This window comes from Tenrec ecaudatus, chromosome 1 (genome assembly GCF_050624435.1).
Source record: "Tenrec ecaudatus isolate mTenEca1 chromosome 1, mTenEca1.hap1, whole genome shotgun sequence".
Classification (NCBI taxonomy): Eukaryota; Metazoa; Chordata; class Mammalia; order Afrosoricida; family Tenrecidae; genus Tenrec; species Tenrec ecaudatus.
Genome location: NC_134530.1, coordinates 43,076,194 through 43,091,740, shown reverse-complemented (window position 1 = coordinate 43,091,740; position 15,547 = coordinate 43,076,194). Strand labels below are relative to the sequence as shown.

Sequence of the window (15,547 nt, the reverse complement as noted above, 5' to 3'; positions counted from 1 at the left end):
CAAAAAGATTTAGCAGGAGAGACGATGGAAAGCCAATCCCACCCGTTCCTGTGGGCCCTCTGCGATGGAGCTGGTCATGGTTACCTCTGGGGTCACTGTGAGGCTTCCACGAAATAACAAATGAGGAGGCTTCAAATACTTCAGGGTGGGGGGGTTGAAAGGGGGAATTTGAGGAGACTGGGATTTTCCCACCAACTTTTGGAGCCCCCTCCTATGTAGAAAGCACCTAGTCCAGTCGCCATCCGGTTGGCTGGACTCCTGGTGACCCCGTGAGCTACAGAACAAAGCACTGCCCGGCCCTGTGCCATGCCCCGGATGGGTCGCAGGTTGGAACACCTGGGATCCAGAAGGTTTTGCTGGCTCGTGGTTGGCATTAGAGCACCAGGCCTTTCTTCCACCTGATTCTGGAAGCTCCACAGAAACCCCTTAAGCACCATAGCAACAACACACGCCTCCACTGACAAGGCGGGTGCCTGCGCATGGTGCGCTCGGGTCAGGACTCAAACCCCAGTCTCTTCTCTGAAGGCAACCGTTTACGACTAAATCACCTGGGCCTCCCCCCAGTTGAGCCTGCCCCAAAGCGCACAGGACGGCGATGCCAGTGAAGAGCGGGAAGGCACGGAAGATTAAGAAGTGGGGTCCCAGAAGCTCGTTATTTTAAAGAAAATGGTAAAAAATAAATGTTTAAGACGTTTGCAGCAAGAAGAGCCCTCTTTCCAGTTTCACTGCCAGCCCCGATGGAGCTGGGCCAGCGGCCGGCCTGTGAGAGCAAGCCTGTCGGTGAGACCCCCACAGACGCCCAAGCTGCCTGACCCTGGAGCCCCCAGAGGCCCACTTGGCTGAAAATGACATTCCGGCCAAAAACGCAGAGCCAGCCGCCCGTCAGCTGGCTCGCTCCTCTCCATGAAAACAGATATCACATCACATCACATTGCTTTCTTACCATTGGTTTGTCATGCCATGGCACCTCATCCCCATCCCTGGCGCATCAGGCCATTCAGAGTGTTCGGGGGGCCCCCGCACTGCCATCCCTCCGCCTGGCCGGAAGAGCAATCAGGGATTAGGGGGTGAGCCCCGTCTTTGGGAGGAGACCGCTGAGAGCCGGTTATTTTCAAAGCTTGGTCATTCGTTGAAGAATCCACCGCATGCCTGATAACGCGCCCAAGTGATTCTAACTGGCACGTGATCATCTGTCCACTTTGGGGCGTAGTCGAAATCCCCCTTTTTTCAGTGCCCCCACCCCCTTTCGCCGCTGGGAATCGGACTTTGTTGGCGTCGGAAGATGGTTCATCTTGTTTCCTTTGAGGCTCGCGGCCCAGCCTCAGTCATGGCATGGCTTTGGCTGTCATTCCCCATCTTGTCACCCCTGAACATGTGACCCCCTTTTTGCTGCTGAAACTTGAGCGACTTGGGTCTTTGCCGCCCAGGAGGATCTCCTGATCGGCCACGTGCGTGATAGGCCTTGCGCCTCTCGGGGGGGGGGGGGGGGGGATGTGTGTGTGTGTGAGGCTGTGTAGACACACCTTGGAAGCCCAGAATGGCGCTCCCTTGTAGGGGCTGACCCAGGGTTCACACCATAGACTGTAGACGTCTGCTGGCACCCCTGGTCCCCGCAGTGGCTGCAAATCCAGAACCCACAGGCCAAGAACCAGAGGTCCGGCACCGGTGCCGTCACAAAGAAGGTGAGCTTTGCCCGAATATCCATCTGTTACTGGATGCAGACCAGTCTCCCAAGGACACTCCAATTCCCACCGATTGGCTGCTCACGTCAGATCACAGGATAAGATGCCAACCTGAGGCTGCCAAGCCCCCTCAAATCTCTGCCTGGCCAAGGCGACACACCCATGAATCCTCACATCTCATGACAAGGGGCTTCTCACGGTCCCAAAGGACTCGTACCTTCTGCTTCAGGTTCCCTTTGACCAGAAGGCCACTGAGCACGTTTTCAACAAACCATAGTTGGTTGCTATGGGAAGCTGTCCACACTCAGCTAGGGTGTTTCTGTCACAAGCAATCTCTGCCCTTCGGGGCATCTGAGGGCTCTCTGCTGCACACTAAGGAGATATCTAAAGCCCAAGTGATAAGGCAAACAAGGAAGTACTTAACCACTGTGAATAGCTCTTCCAAAATCACCAGCCTCTCCAGGGGGCAGAGAGGCAGGGCTTGCTACTCCCTTGAAGAGTTGCAGTCTCAGAAACCCGCAGGGGCAATTCTGCCCTGTCCTGCAGGGATATCATGAGTTGTAATTGACTCAGTGGCAGTGAGTTTGTGAGTTGTTCACTCCCCAACTGCCCATCCTGAGAGGCAAACCAGTGTGACGGACTGCTCGCGGTGACAGCCTGTCTGTTGACAGCACGTCCCACCACCACGGAACTACAGCGCTGCCTGTGGTGATACGCTGATGGTGATACCCGGATCTTCCCAAGAGCTGATGTCTCCCACACACCACGCCTGCCCCGTTGCCATGTTGATGGTCTATGTGGGCATAATGGGAGCAGCTGCCACTGATGGAGCCCAGGTGCCAACCACTGCCCTGTGCCGCTGGCCTTCCTCCAGCCTCGGATGTCAATGTTACTGTGCTGTCCCCATGTTACAGATGGGGAAGTTGAGGCTTGGCATTATTAAATAACTGCCCTCAGTTCACACCGTAACAGAACCAGGATCCAAACGCAGGCCTCTAACGTGAAAGGTCAGATCGCCTCCACTGGACTAGCAACCGCCTCCAGCCATTGTACGTGCATGGGTCCTCTCTAACGGCAAATGTTGTAATGGCCCGCACGTAAGAGTGGCCAGACTGCCGGTGCCCACCGACTAAGATGACTCACACAACTACGTGGTGACCCAAAGCTCCTCTAAACCCAGGAACTGATTGAGTTTTGTTTGGTTTTTTTCCATGTGAATCTGTATTCTGTGACAGCAACATTGCCACACAGTCCTGGCGCGTATATGTGGGACCCACGTGCGGCATTTAACTGGCCAGCTGAACTCAGTCATGCCAGTGATCGTGATGCCCAGGACCAGGCAGCGTCTCCATGTCTTGTGCAGCAGGGCGCCGTGAGTCAGAGCCAATCCCACTGCAAATCACCACACCGGCTGGCCAGAATAGGGATGGTTCCCTAGCCTCTGCAGACCACCCGATTGTGCTCCAAAGATCAGAAGCTTGACCTAAGAGATTCTGGAAGCACAGCCCGTGGTGGGCAAGTCTTGAGAAAGGTTATCATCAGGTCCCTTCACAGCCCATTGCCTGCAGCTTTGGAAAGGACCATCACTTATTCCCGCCCACCAAAGCCTGCAGGCCTCCACAGCAGCGGCAGTCCCCCAGAGTCCCAGAAACAAGCGCCTGCAGGGCGGAGAACAATGCTTATTTTCATTTGCTTCCCAGCACAGTTAGTATGCATCCAATGTTCAGAAACCTCCAGCAACAGCTGCCAGGAAGACAGTGTCCCAACTAGGCGGGGAGCAACCAGAGGAAGGTGGGAAACCAAAGGGCTCCTCCCGAGTCTTCTCTGCCTGCCGGGTGGGTTCCTGACACTGCGCCTCAGTGCTTGCTTTCATCCATTTCTCAAATCCGGACTGAGCACCTCTGGGCCAGGCCCTGTCCGGGGCCCTAGGGATTCACGGGATCAGAAGAGCGACAACCACACCCCCAGTCTGTCTGGAGCAGCCCTTCTCTTGGAGACAGGCAATAAACGAGACTTTTGCAACGTCCAGCACAAGGGGAGTCCACAAGGCCTGCTACAAAGTCACAGAAGTCTTTGCTATTAGACGACACCACCAAACTGGGAATCTTGTCAGTCTCAAGCTGCCTCCCCAAGCCTTCCCCAGAGAGTCCTGCGTGCTTCAATCGATACCGCTGTAAGAGAGTCCTTGTTGCCTCCTTGAGGGGCTTAAATCATGTTCCTTTCACATGTTCTCTGAGGACAAGAAAGATGTCTCAAGGGGCAAGGTTGGGCCTGTGGGATGCCTAGTGAAGGGTTCCCAGTGAGGCCTCCCAGGACAGCCCGTGCCACCCTTGAAGAATGAGCAGTTACATTGTTGCGATGGGAGGAAATAACCCTCCTTGGTCCAGCTTTCCTCAGCTTTTTCTCCTCCGTGCAGTTTTCCATTTTCAGAAAGCTTGTTCCACAATAAATCCCTGGATCATCTTGCACCCGTCAAGATGATCCCTTGGGAATCCCCCAAAAGAGTCGCCATATCCTTGAGGATTGACCTCTCTCCCTTGAATTTAATCACCCAGCTGGTCCCTCGGAAGCCACCATTTTCAGTGGATCTACCACATCCAAGACTTGTCCTGGTTGTAATTCTCCATAAAAGGACCTTCCTTCAGGTCAGTCTGACTGGTGAGGTGTCTTGGAGCTTGCAGAACGCTGCGCCACCTTTTTTGGTCCCCATCCAGCGACAAGCTTGCTGAGACCACGATGTCTTAAAATTGCAAATGCCAAATCACGTGACAGCCCCTGCAGTAGTGATACAGCACCGACCGTCCTTCAGCGGTCCGTGCCTGCGGCCAGTTTCCGGAGATCCGTCGTTGGGGCGAAGGCCCTCCCTTGACCTCCTGACTGCCCTAAAAATGGTTGCTCCAGCTAAAAACCCCTAGGACTCTAGGGATAGGCCCCAAAGACGGAGAGACAAGCAGACCCCAACAGGGACATGTGGGCGATGCTTACTGCAGCCTGGCGGAGGCGACAACCGGAAAGGCCATTCGCAGCTGAGTAGATAAACAGTTGTGCTGCTTACATCCAGTGGATACTGCTGAGCCTGTGGGAGAAACGCTGGCTCTTTTAAAATGCCTTACTTCACTCATTTCTTTTGCTTTTTAAAGGGAAACATAGTCTGGGTAGCTGCACAGCCTGGCTCACGGAATCAAACTAGTCCGAGTGTCACTTTAATGTCCCGTCCCCCCTTCCGCCGTCAGTGTGTCAATGTGGTTCACGTGTTTTTCCCTCCCTCCCTCCGTAATTTTCGGTGCCTTCCCTCTCCATGCCCCCGTCCCCAGCCTGGCCTCCTAGTAGTCCTCAAAGTCGTGTCTTCTGATGTGACGCCCACTTTTTCTTATAATGTGTCATTGCATCTTCATAAGATGGACTAACGTCGCTAAGCATCATGTTCTTGTCGGTGAGTTGCGGTGCTTGCCCGAGTTGTCCCTGTTCACCACCGCGTAACACTCCCTGGTGTGAAGGTAGCAGGGTTGCTTATCCAGTCTTCTATCATCGGAGCTTTTGGCTGCAGGGTGAGTGGCACTTGAGGACATGACAGTGAATTCAGCCAAAGAAGGACAAATAAATAGCACTTGTGTAAAAAGATACCAAAAAATTAAGATAAACGGAGACCAAAGTTCATTATTGGCTACCAGGGATTGGAAGAAGGCCAAAAGAGAACATTAAGGGACAATTAACAGTGATGAAAAAACTGCACTGATTAAGGGTATGAATGCCCAGCTGATGATTATCATTGCTGTCAATAGGTTATACACCTGTAAAAAGTAGAGCTGGCAAAGGTTGGGTGATATGTGTGTTTATCAGAGAGTAGCTGCTTGTGTACATTTTAATGTCTCATGGATTAGATTCCTTGGTTGGGAGGTTTGGGGTCATGGTTTCATTTGACATTCCAGTTAATTGGCTTAATAACGTGCTTCTGTTCTGCATCCTAGTTCATTGCATAGAGCCAGGGGTCTTAAAAGCTTGTAAGCCACCAGCCAAGGCACAAAAATTGGTCTCTATTCTCCCTGTGTAACGGAGGAAGAAGAAGAATCGAATTGGAGGGAGGGTGTGGAATCATGGCTAACTGCTGTCAGGAATAACTAATTCCTTTGCCAGGAGTCCAGAAGAACTGGAAGGTGCCATGACTAGACATGATGATCCAAGATTCCATAGGAGACTGAAAACCAAACCCACTTCCACTGAGTCAGTGCTGACTCATAGCAGCCCCAGTGGGTGTCTGACACTGTAGCAGTTTACAGGAGTAGAAAGCCCAGTTTTTCTCCCTCAGAGCTGCTGGTGACGTCCAACTGCCAGACATGCAGATCACAGCTCAACTTGTAACCACTCCACTACCAGGGTTCCTCTATGGGAGAAGCCTAATCAAAAGGGGAAACAGAAAATCTAATTCGCATGGACTTTAGACATTCTGGAGTCATAAACCAGCATGAAGCCCTCAAACTAATGCCCTGGGATAATCTTTAAACCTTAGACCAAAAACATCCCCTGAAGCCTTCTTAAAAGCCAAACAGAAGTTTAGCCTGACTGGTAAGAAGTGTCCTCTTCCCTTTTAAGAACTGTCTGTCTAGGACCAGAGTGATGATGACCATGACTTGAGATGTTAGAGAGGAGCCTTAGGGAGCAACAACTATGGCAGGAGGGTGAGAACTATTGAAGAATGCAACCAATATCACTGAACTATCCGTGTAGGGACGATAGATTCGGTGTGTGTTTTGCTGACTATACTCTCAACAACAACAAGGTAAAACTTAAAAAGAAAAACTACCTACAAACAAGAAACCCCTTTGGAGCAGTTCCATGTGGTAACACACTGGGTCCCCTTGCGTCAGGTCGCCTTAGAAGTAAGGAGTTTATCTAACAACCCGGCATTCTGTGATGCTCACCTTCCGGACAGGATCGCTGAAGACAAAGCGGGTGCATAAGCAAATGTGGTGAAGAAAGCTGATGGTGCCCGGCTATCAAAAGATATAGCGCCTGGAGTCTTAAAGGCTGGAAGGTAAACAAGCAACCATTGAGCTGAGAAGCAACAAAGCCCACATGGAAGAACACACCAGCCTGTGCGATCACGAGCTATTGACAGGGTCAGACATCAGACATCAGAAGACCCCAAAACAATTATATTGATGGGAATAAAGGGGGTCGGAGTAGAGACCCATCTATACACAATTGGACATGTCCTCACTGAAGGTTCACAAGCAAGGGTCAAGCCAGCCAGGGTGCAGTATAGCACCGAAGAAACACACATTCTGCTAGCTCTTTAATACTTCCGTTCCCCCCACCACCACCACTATCATGATCCCAGTTCTACCTTACAAACCAGGCTAGACTGGAGTATGTCCCCTGGTACAGATAAGAGCTCTCAACACACGGAATCCAGGACAGACAACCCCCTCAGAAGCAATAACGGGAGTAGTCATACCATGAGGTAGGTGGAGGGTGTGAGGGAGAAAGGGGGACCCAGATCAACGTACACCCCCACTCCCACCAGGGGGGCGAACAACAGAAATATGGGTGAAGGGAGACAGTGTAATAAATTAAAATGATAATAATTTATCAGGGGTCCAAGAGTGTGGTAGGGCAGGAGAGGGAGGGTAAAAAAAGGAGCTGATACCAACAGCTCAAGTGGAAAGAAAATATTTTGAAGATGATGCAACAACTGTACAAATGCGCTTAACACGATTGATGTATGGATTGTTAAAAGAGCTATAAGAGCCCCCAATAAAACGATTTATAAAGAAATGGGTGGTGAAAAAAACCCTTATCACCTTAGGGGGGAAAAAGTAAGGAGTTTGGATGATTTGGGTTTGCTTTTCCCGACAATTGGATCCCAACAATTGCTGGATCCCAACAATTGCTAGGAGAGCCGTGTCAGGAATGCTGTTATTACCACTGCTGGCCACAGGGGGCCGCCCTCCAGGCATCAGTGCCACTGCTGAAATGCTACCATCAGCTCACGGGCAAAGGGTGAGATTCTATTAAAGAACACACTCTGAGGGGCTGCCTCACTGGCTTCCAGAAACATCCTGCTAGCCAGCTTGCCATGGGTCCAACCATCTGGCCCCCCATGATGACAGGAACCCCGTGACTAATCCCCCACTCCCGCCCTGTGTGCTATGCTCTGAGGTCTCCGTCCCAACAGCAGAGAGATGGCTCCAGGGCCTGGGCTCCTGCACCTGCATTCCCTGGAGTCTCATCCAAGCTTTGATCCCCACAGACTGAGCCTCAGTTTCCTCATCACCCACATAAGCGCCTGAAGTGGGGTGGGGGCATTGAGCTCATCCGCCGCTGTGGGAGGCTTCCATCCAGGGCCGCTGATGTCCTTTCCGGGGTCTCTCACCAGACTGCCAAGGGATCATCGAGGACGTCGTCCTGCTGGGGGCGCCGGTGGAAGGGGACGCCAAGCACTGGGAGCCTTTCCGGAAGGTGGTGTCCGGGCGGATCATCAATGGCTACTGCAGGTCGGTCCAAACCTGATGTGACACCTTTGATCCCGCTGGGCCTGGTCCACACTGAGGGCCTCCTGGGCTGCCATGGAGGCTGAGCAGCGTGGATGACTCTTAGCACCGCTCAGGTGGGGTCTGTGTTCAACCAACGTTGGTGAGTTTCCTAAGTGCCTGCTGCCAGCCACTGTGCCCACAGCAGGGAGTGAGGCGCAGGCCCAGCCCCCAGGCACTCAGAGCCCTCTGGGAAAGCAAGGCACTCCAGGCAGGTGCCCAAAAGTATAACTCCCTGCCATCGAGTCCAGGCCCACTCAGCGAGGGACTCAATAGGACCGGGCAGAACCGCCCCGAGACTGTAGCTCTTTATGGGAGAGAATGCCTTGTCTTGCTCTTGTGGAGTGGCTGGTGGCTTCAAACTGCTGACCTTGCAGCTAGAAGCCCAATGTGTAAGCACTACCCCACCAGGGCCCCAAAGTCTGCGATGCCAAAAACCCAAGGCGCTCTCCAAACCAAGGGCGTGTTCCTGCGTGTGGTGTAGTACAACACGCTTATTAGCACAACTCGCCGTGAACCAATAAGGAAGGAAAGAAGGCCCATTTGCCTAGGGCCCGTGGGCGACATATGCGATGTGTGCGATTCACACCTACCCAGCAGTACCTCAGAAGAAAGGCCTGGCGAGCTGCGTCTGTGTGGACTGCAGCCTAGAAAACCCTCGGGGCAGTTCAAGGCGTGCTCGTTGCTGTGTGCCACCGAGTCAGTGTAACTCAGAGCAACAGTGGCCAACAGCCCAGAGCCGTGCCTGCTGCTGCACATCTTCACAGCCATGCCTGCGGTCACGCTCGTTGTCGGTCCAGCTCACTGAGGGCCTTCCTCATTTCTGCTGACCCCCTCCTTCAGCGAGCATGCTGTCCCTCTCCGGGGCCTGGGCCCTCCTGACACTTCCAAGTAAGGGAGGTAAGGCTCGCTGGCCTGGCTTCTAAGGAGCATTCTGGTGGTACTTCTCTCAAAGAAACACACAAAACCGAACTCACTGCCGTGGAATGAATTCCGATGCTTAGTAGGATGAGGCATCCTACTCCCATAAAGAGTGACAGTCTCGGAAACCCATGGGGCGGGGGGGCGGGGAGGAAGCAGTTCTCCCCAGTCAGACAGGGTCACTATGAGTCAGTGTCCATGATAGCAGTGAGAGGCGGTACTTCTGGGGAGTGAAACTAGCAGGTTAGACCACGATTCATAGCAAGCCTATAGGAGCCCTGGTGGTGTAATGGTTACACAGTAGGCTGCTAACCACAAGGTCAGCAGTTTAAAACCGCCATCTGTTCTTCAGGAGAAAGATGAGGCTTTCTACTCCCATAAAGAGTGACAGTCTCCGAACCCCCCAGTGGGGGTCAGTTCTACTCTGTCCTGCAGGGTCACTGTGTGTCAGCGTCCACGGAAGGCAGTGAAAGGCTGTGCTGCTAAGTAGCGGAAATACTGACCTCTAGGATTCATGGAAGCACAATTCAAGAAGTGGATTTGCCAAGTGCCTTATCAATGTAATTATAAATTTATAAACGTATATACCACATATACTTGAGTATAAGCTGAGTTTTTCAGCACATTTGGATGCAGTTTTTGTGGTAAAATCAGGTGCCTCAGCTGACATTCGGGTTGGCTTATACTCAAGTATATACGGTAGTTGATGGTGGTGGCCTGATGACCCCTGCCTGCCTCCCCTGTTTCACTAAGTTCATGGGCAACTGAAAGGCCCTCAGGGCCACGGATATGAATTCCTTGTTGGTGCCTAATTTAGCTAAGGCACTAGAATGGCTTTTTTTGCTCTGTCTCTGTTTCTCTTCCCTCCCCCACAACCTCCCTTGCTCTTATCCTCTCCGGAGAGATGGCCCCAGATCTCACAAAATAATTGGAAACCAAGCCTATTAGCCTCAGGTTCTCAGCAGAACATATGGGTTTAATAAGATTCTGCTGCGTTCTTACTGCTCACATGCAATTTTAATTCTTTCCCTTTGCTGTTTGTAAAACGTACCCCCAAAGCACATGCTGTATGATGTTGCCCCAATTTTTCACTGCTTCCATTTTCTGGGCACCTACTGAGTGCCAGCCCCTGCCGACGTTGTGTCGTGGAATCTTCCCAGCACCCTGTGAAGGAGGAGCTGTTACTCCCATTTCAAAGGTGCCCACTGCCATCGCGTGAGCCCAACTCATAGCGATCAAATAGGGCAGAGTAGAACTGCCCCAGGGATTCCTGAGACGAGGTCTTTACAGAGGCACACAGCCTCATCTCTCTCCCTGGGAGCTGCTGGTCAGTTTGAACTGCCCCCTCATGGCTAGTAGCCCAACTCGCAACTCACGACAGCACCAGAAACTAGAACCAGACTCACTGCCATTGAATCAATGCCAATTCATGTCCCATAGGACAGGGTAGAACTGCCCCGGGTTTCTGAGACTGTCAGTGTTTATGGGAGTAGAAAGTCCTATCTGCCTCCCTCAGAGCAGCTGGTGGCTTGGAACTGCTGACCTTGCGGATTACAGCCCAACGCATAACCACTGTGCTACCAGAGCTCCCACCATAGCACCAGGCTCCTTATTTAATCAGCGGGAACACTAATATTCAGAGCAGTTGTCTTCCCAAAGCTATGTACTCGGTTCATGTTGAAACAACAGCAACAGAAACTGGGAGGGAGGGAAGGAAGGAAGGAAGGACAGTCAGGTGTAGACTTGCTCTTGGGACTTTGGACATGCTCACAGGAGAGGTCAGCCCCTGGACGTCATGCTTGGAAAAGTGGAGGAGCCGCTAAAAAGAGGCTGAGGTCAGCAGGTGGTGACTTGAAAGCCCCTGACAACTGTGTTGTCCCAGTGAGGAAACAGCTCAGAGAGGCCAGAGACTCGCACAGGTCACACAGCAGGCCTGTCTGACTCCCTGAGCTCCCAGCAGACTCCTTGTAACCCCGGACCAAGAGATAACCACCGGCAGGTCTCTTCTCCGGGGTTGGTGGGGGGGAGGCGGTGGCAGTGGCACAGAGGCGTGGTGATGGGAGAAGGAACAGGCAGGGCCCCTGCCCACATAGGACAGCAGCATGGGGGCCAACCTCAGGCTGCACCAGGTCAGTGGCCACAAGGCAGATGTCAGACCTGCTTCCACCCTCCAGCCTTGCTTTACCTGCTCCGCCACCAGCAGTGCCCCCACGGCACTCTGCACTGCTCTCGGGTTCCACGACCCACATTGTCCACACAGAACCCACAGAAAGTACTCACAATCAAAGGGGGGTTATTAGGGATGTTCACAGGTTGTACCACAAGCCAGGATCAGGGAGCATTAAGGAGACAGTCATTGGTCCCCTCACCAAGAAGCCAACGCTCTCTCTAGTCCTCCATCTCTCAACCATGTGGTCCCTTGGCGTCGGCCTCTGTGGCCCCGGGAAGCAAGCCCACTGCCCTGCCTCACAATTCCATAATCTCAGCGCTGCTGCTCTGCCCTGTCCCATGGTCTCCTTGCCTCGGCCTCTGAGGCCTCTGGTTTTGGCCTGTGCCACATTGTAGGCCAGAATCTCTGACATTCCACTGGTGGTCCTCTTCCTTCATGGTCCTGGGAACTCTCTCCGCTTCTGAGATGTCTCATTCTATACCTACTGTCCCCTCTATTAGTGTTGCACACACCTGTGGCAGGGCCCCACCCATCACGTGGCGGGAGTTACAACGGCATGGACAGGAGAGCCATTCCGAGCCATTTCCCTTCAGCAGGTGGCTCCGGGCCTGGGGAGCGAGCCCCAAGGACCTTCCACAGGTGCAGTGTTGGGGAGGCCCAGCTTCACCTGTGGGACTCGAGTAGCAGCATCACCTGGTGGATAAGACAGCTGCCATCCAGTCACCCTAGTGGGCACCCGAGCAGAACACTTGCCCCACCTTCATCCTGTGATCGCCCACACAGTCAAGTCCAGCTCTCACACAGCACGCAAAGCCCCGGGGCTCCAGAGAACCACTGTGCTGTGGGCCACCTCCAAGTGCATCCTGTGGGCGCTGCCTGCTGCACCTGAAGAAACAGGCAGCCCGCGGGCGCTGGGCCCCTTTCTATGGAGGTGGGCTAAGCTTTCCCATGGGGACAGGATACACCAGGGGTCCACAGATCCTGTGCTACAGCGTTGCCAGGGCGGGGCCCCACCGGGGAGGCCATCCCCCTCCTCGGATGGCCAGAGGCAGGGAGACATGCAGAGCAGGCCAGCTCCATCCCCCGAAAGCAGAGCTGGTCCCTCCTGCCCCTATAGAGGATGGGGTCCCGCTTGTCACAGTCCCTCTCTGCCAGCTCCCCCTTCCCAAGAGGATCCCCTGCTCCCATCCCAAGGACCTCGCACCCCCCAGTGAGGAGCAGCTATCCTGAGCAACAGGCTGACTTGTCCCAGTGTCCTTGACCCCAGTTCGTTCATTCATTCATTAATTCATTCATTGTCCAGCTATTCACCCAGTGGGACCAGCCCTCATATGGACAGCTAACGTGGGGTCTACCTGAGGGTGGTCCTGCAAAGCCTGGGCAGGGCCTGGCTCTCGGAAAACCCCGCGGGCAGGTGCTCAGGCAGAGGCAAGGTCCTGGATCCCCACAGACGCACCCCACCGCCTCCACCAGCCCCCGACACCCTGGTTTCCCTTGGTTCACTCTTGTCTCCGCCCACCCACAGGGGAGACTGGCTGCTGAGCTTCGTGTACCGCACGTCCTCGGTGCAGCTGCGTGTGGCCGGCCTGCAGCCCGTGCAGCTGGAGGACCGGAGGGTGGAGAACGTGGACCTGTCCACAGTGGTGAGTAGCAGCCTGGCCCTCCCAGTGTCTCGGGTGGCCAGGGGGCACGGCCTTAGCTACCCGGGCAAGCACCACCCTGACGGGGGACGCTGATCTGGAGAAAGAGAGAGAGAGATCCTAAGAGCCTGCAGCTGGCACTTGGTCTCCAGGCCTGCCTGGGGGACTTCATAGCTTCGTGTATAGTCGCATACTGAGTCCTTCTCCCAGGCTTTCAGATCCCCAGTGTACAGGTGAGGATGCTGGGGACACCAGAGGCAGAGCCCGGTGGCTTTGGTGCTGCCCCAGGGGGGTGAGCAGCCCGCTTACTGATAACTCACCCCTGCCCTGAAGTTATGTGGCTTTCCACCCTCACTGTGAACCGGGGAACCACTCCCACTCCGGTCACGCCTCCTCGCAGCCGGTTCCTCAGCGCAGCCCCCTCCCCTTGCTGCGCACACAGCCTTTAAGTCCAGGAAGAGGCTCCCAGCCTTCTGTAAGACCCCGTCAGAACCACTCATGCCTGGCCCGCTGCACTTACGCACCCCGTGTAAGGGGGCCTCGGCCTGTGGAGATGAGGACAAGGGCAGGTGGGGTCAAGGCCCCCAGCCTGGCAGGGGATGGGCATGAGGGAAGGCAGCTGAAAAGCCCCATGACATGAGGGCCTGCCAGTCAGGAGATGAAGCTCGGTGTCCGATGTGTCGTTGGCGATCATGTCGTTGGCCACCATTGTGAGGTCTGGCACTGCCCATGTTTCCCAGGACCCACACAAGGGTGTTGGAGTCACCACCATGCCTGAGAGCAGGAAGATTAGGCCTCTCTCTGGGCACCTTAACTGTCCCCCAGGGCTGGAATCCAGCGGCACACTCTTGGCTCCTCCCTCTTCCAGGGTTAGCAGCTGGGGTGCCAACCCCTGCCCACCCCCAGCAGGGCAGGACTCAGCCTTCAAGTTTAGGGAGACTTGACTGAGGACTTGAAGATAGCGTAGGGTAGTGAGCGAGAGCCTGCACGCATACATACACATACACACAATATGGTTCACCAGGAAACGCTGCGCCTGAGGCCCATCAGCCTTGTCCTTCCCAGAGGACCCCTGGGCCTCTCGCTGCCCTGCTGCCTTGTCACTGGAGCCCACCATGCCTCCCTTGTATCTTTACTCCCCCAAACGCCCGGGGTCCTAACATGCAAGGTCTGGCCCACCTGAGTTCTACAGTGGCATCAGCCCCATGCTTGCCAACCCAGAGCTCCCCAAGGCTGGCATGAACCCGAGAATAAGAGACGTCTTCAGGCTCCTCTACCCCTTCCTGAAGGCCACACATGCTTCTCAGATCGTCCCTCTCCCAGGCCCCCTGGACACACACACACACACACACACACACACACACACCACCCCACCACGGAACGAGATGCCGCCCACCTGCACCATCTTTGGGGTCTTTGGTGGGTTGGAGGCCGTTGTCATGGCTGCTGTACACCCAACTCATAGAAGGGCCCCTGGTGTGCACTGTCCCCCCTGCGGGGTCGCACAGGACATCCTGCTCTCACAATCCGTCTGCCTTGATGACATGTCCCAAGTCAGCAAACAGAAGCTCAGCGGCCTCGCTTCTGTGGGACATTCTGGCAGTTTGCCACACGTGGTGTCCGCGTGGTGCTGTGGTCTTGCATGGTCCCCAGGGTGGATAGGTCTCAGCGGAGCTTCTGGCAGAAGCCAGCCTAGCAAGAAAAGCTCACGGGTCCCTTTCGATGAAATGCCACAAAGTCCTCACAGGGCCCAGCTATGGACCGGATGAGGCTTTCCCACCCCGCCCCCCACCAACAGCCAGTGACTCCAGCTTCCTGCCGCTCCTCCCACCACCCACGCCTCTCCCGTCTTCACACTGTCACACGTGAAGGTGTCGGCCTCCCAGCTCCTGCCTCATGCTAGCTCCTTACCACGTTAGGCTCCTCTCCCAGAGCTCAGCCTTCCTCGAGGAAATTAGCGTTGCCTTTGGGCTGTCCCCCCTTTCTCCTGGAAAAAAATCCCCCTGGAGGGATGAGAGGTAGCCGGCAGAGGTACTCCAGGGCCGCTGCAAGGAAGACACCAGGGGCCGTTGGCCCCAGCAGAGTCACTGCCAGCCTGGTACTGGTGAGGAGGCCTTTTGGGGACCCGGACGTGGCTCATGGTGACCCCTGTTCTCAGGGCGCCCCAGGGAGCAAGAGGCTGGCCCCCTTCAGGCAGCTGGACATCTCCGGGGGAGGATGCCCTCCCCTCAGGGCCAGGCTGCCTCCCTACCTCATGTGGGGACAGAGTTGTGTCAGGTGGCAGGTTGCCACCTCAGAGCCGTTGCCAGCTCATGAGATTTCTGGGAGTCAGAGACCCAGCTCAGGGCAAGCGTCTTCGCATTCCGAGGAAAGACCTGCTGGATCTGGAACTTGGCACGGGGCTTGGCTCCGCGTAGACACTTGGAGCCAGTGCTGCCCCACAGAGCGCTTTACCAGAATGGGCGGGTTTGGTCTTCAGCGCGGCTGGTGAAGGAGACATAATGGCCCCACTTCACAGATGTGAATGCTGAGGCTGCGGGAGATGGCCCGGCGAGTGAGTGGGAGGTTCGGTGAACGTAGGAAACCTACAGCACTGCCCACTGC

General features: G+C 54.8%; 1 protein-coding gene across 1 annotated transcript in view; it reads left to right on the top strand.

Moving 5' to 3' along the window:
* The window catches only part of TMCO4 (transmembrane and coiled-coil domains 4), a 90,822-nt gene that overhangs the window by 65,981 nt on the left and 9,294 nt on the right, over nt 1–15,547 (top strand). The window contains exons 12-13 of the mRNA XM_075551487.1: nt 8,059–8,176; nt 12,829–12,946. Coding sequence (XP_075407602.1) covers nt 8,059–8,176; nt 12,829–12,946 — 236 coding nt within the window. The remainder of the gene's footprint in view (nt 1–8,058; nt 8,177–12,828; nt 12,947–15,547) is intronic.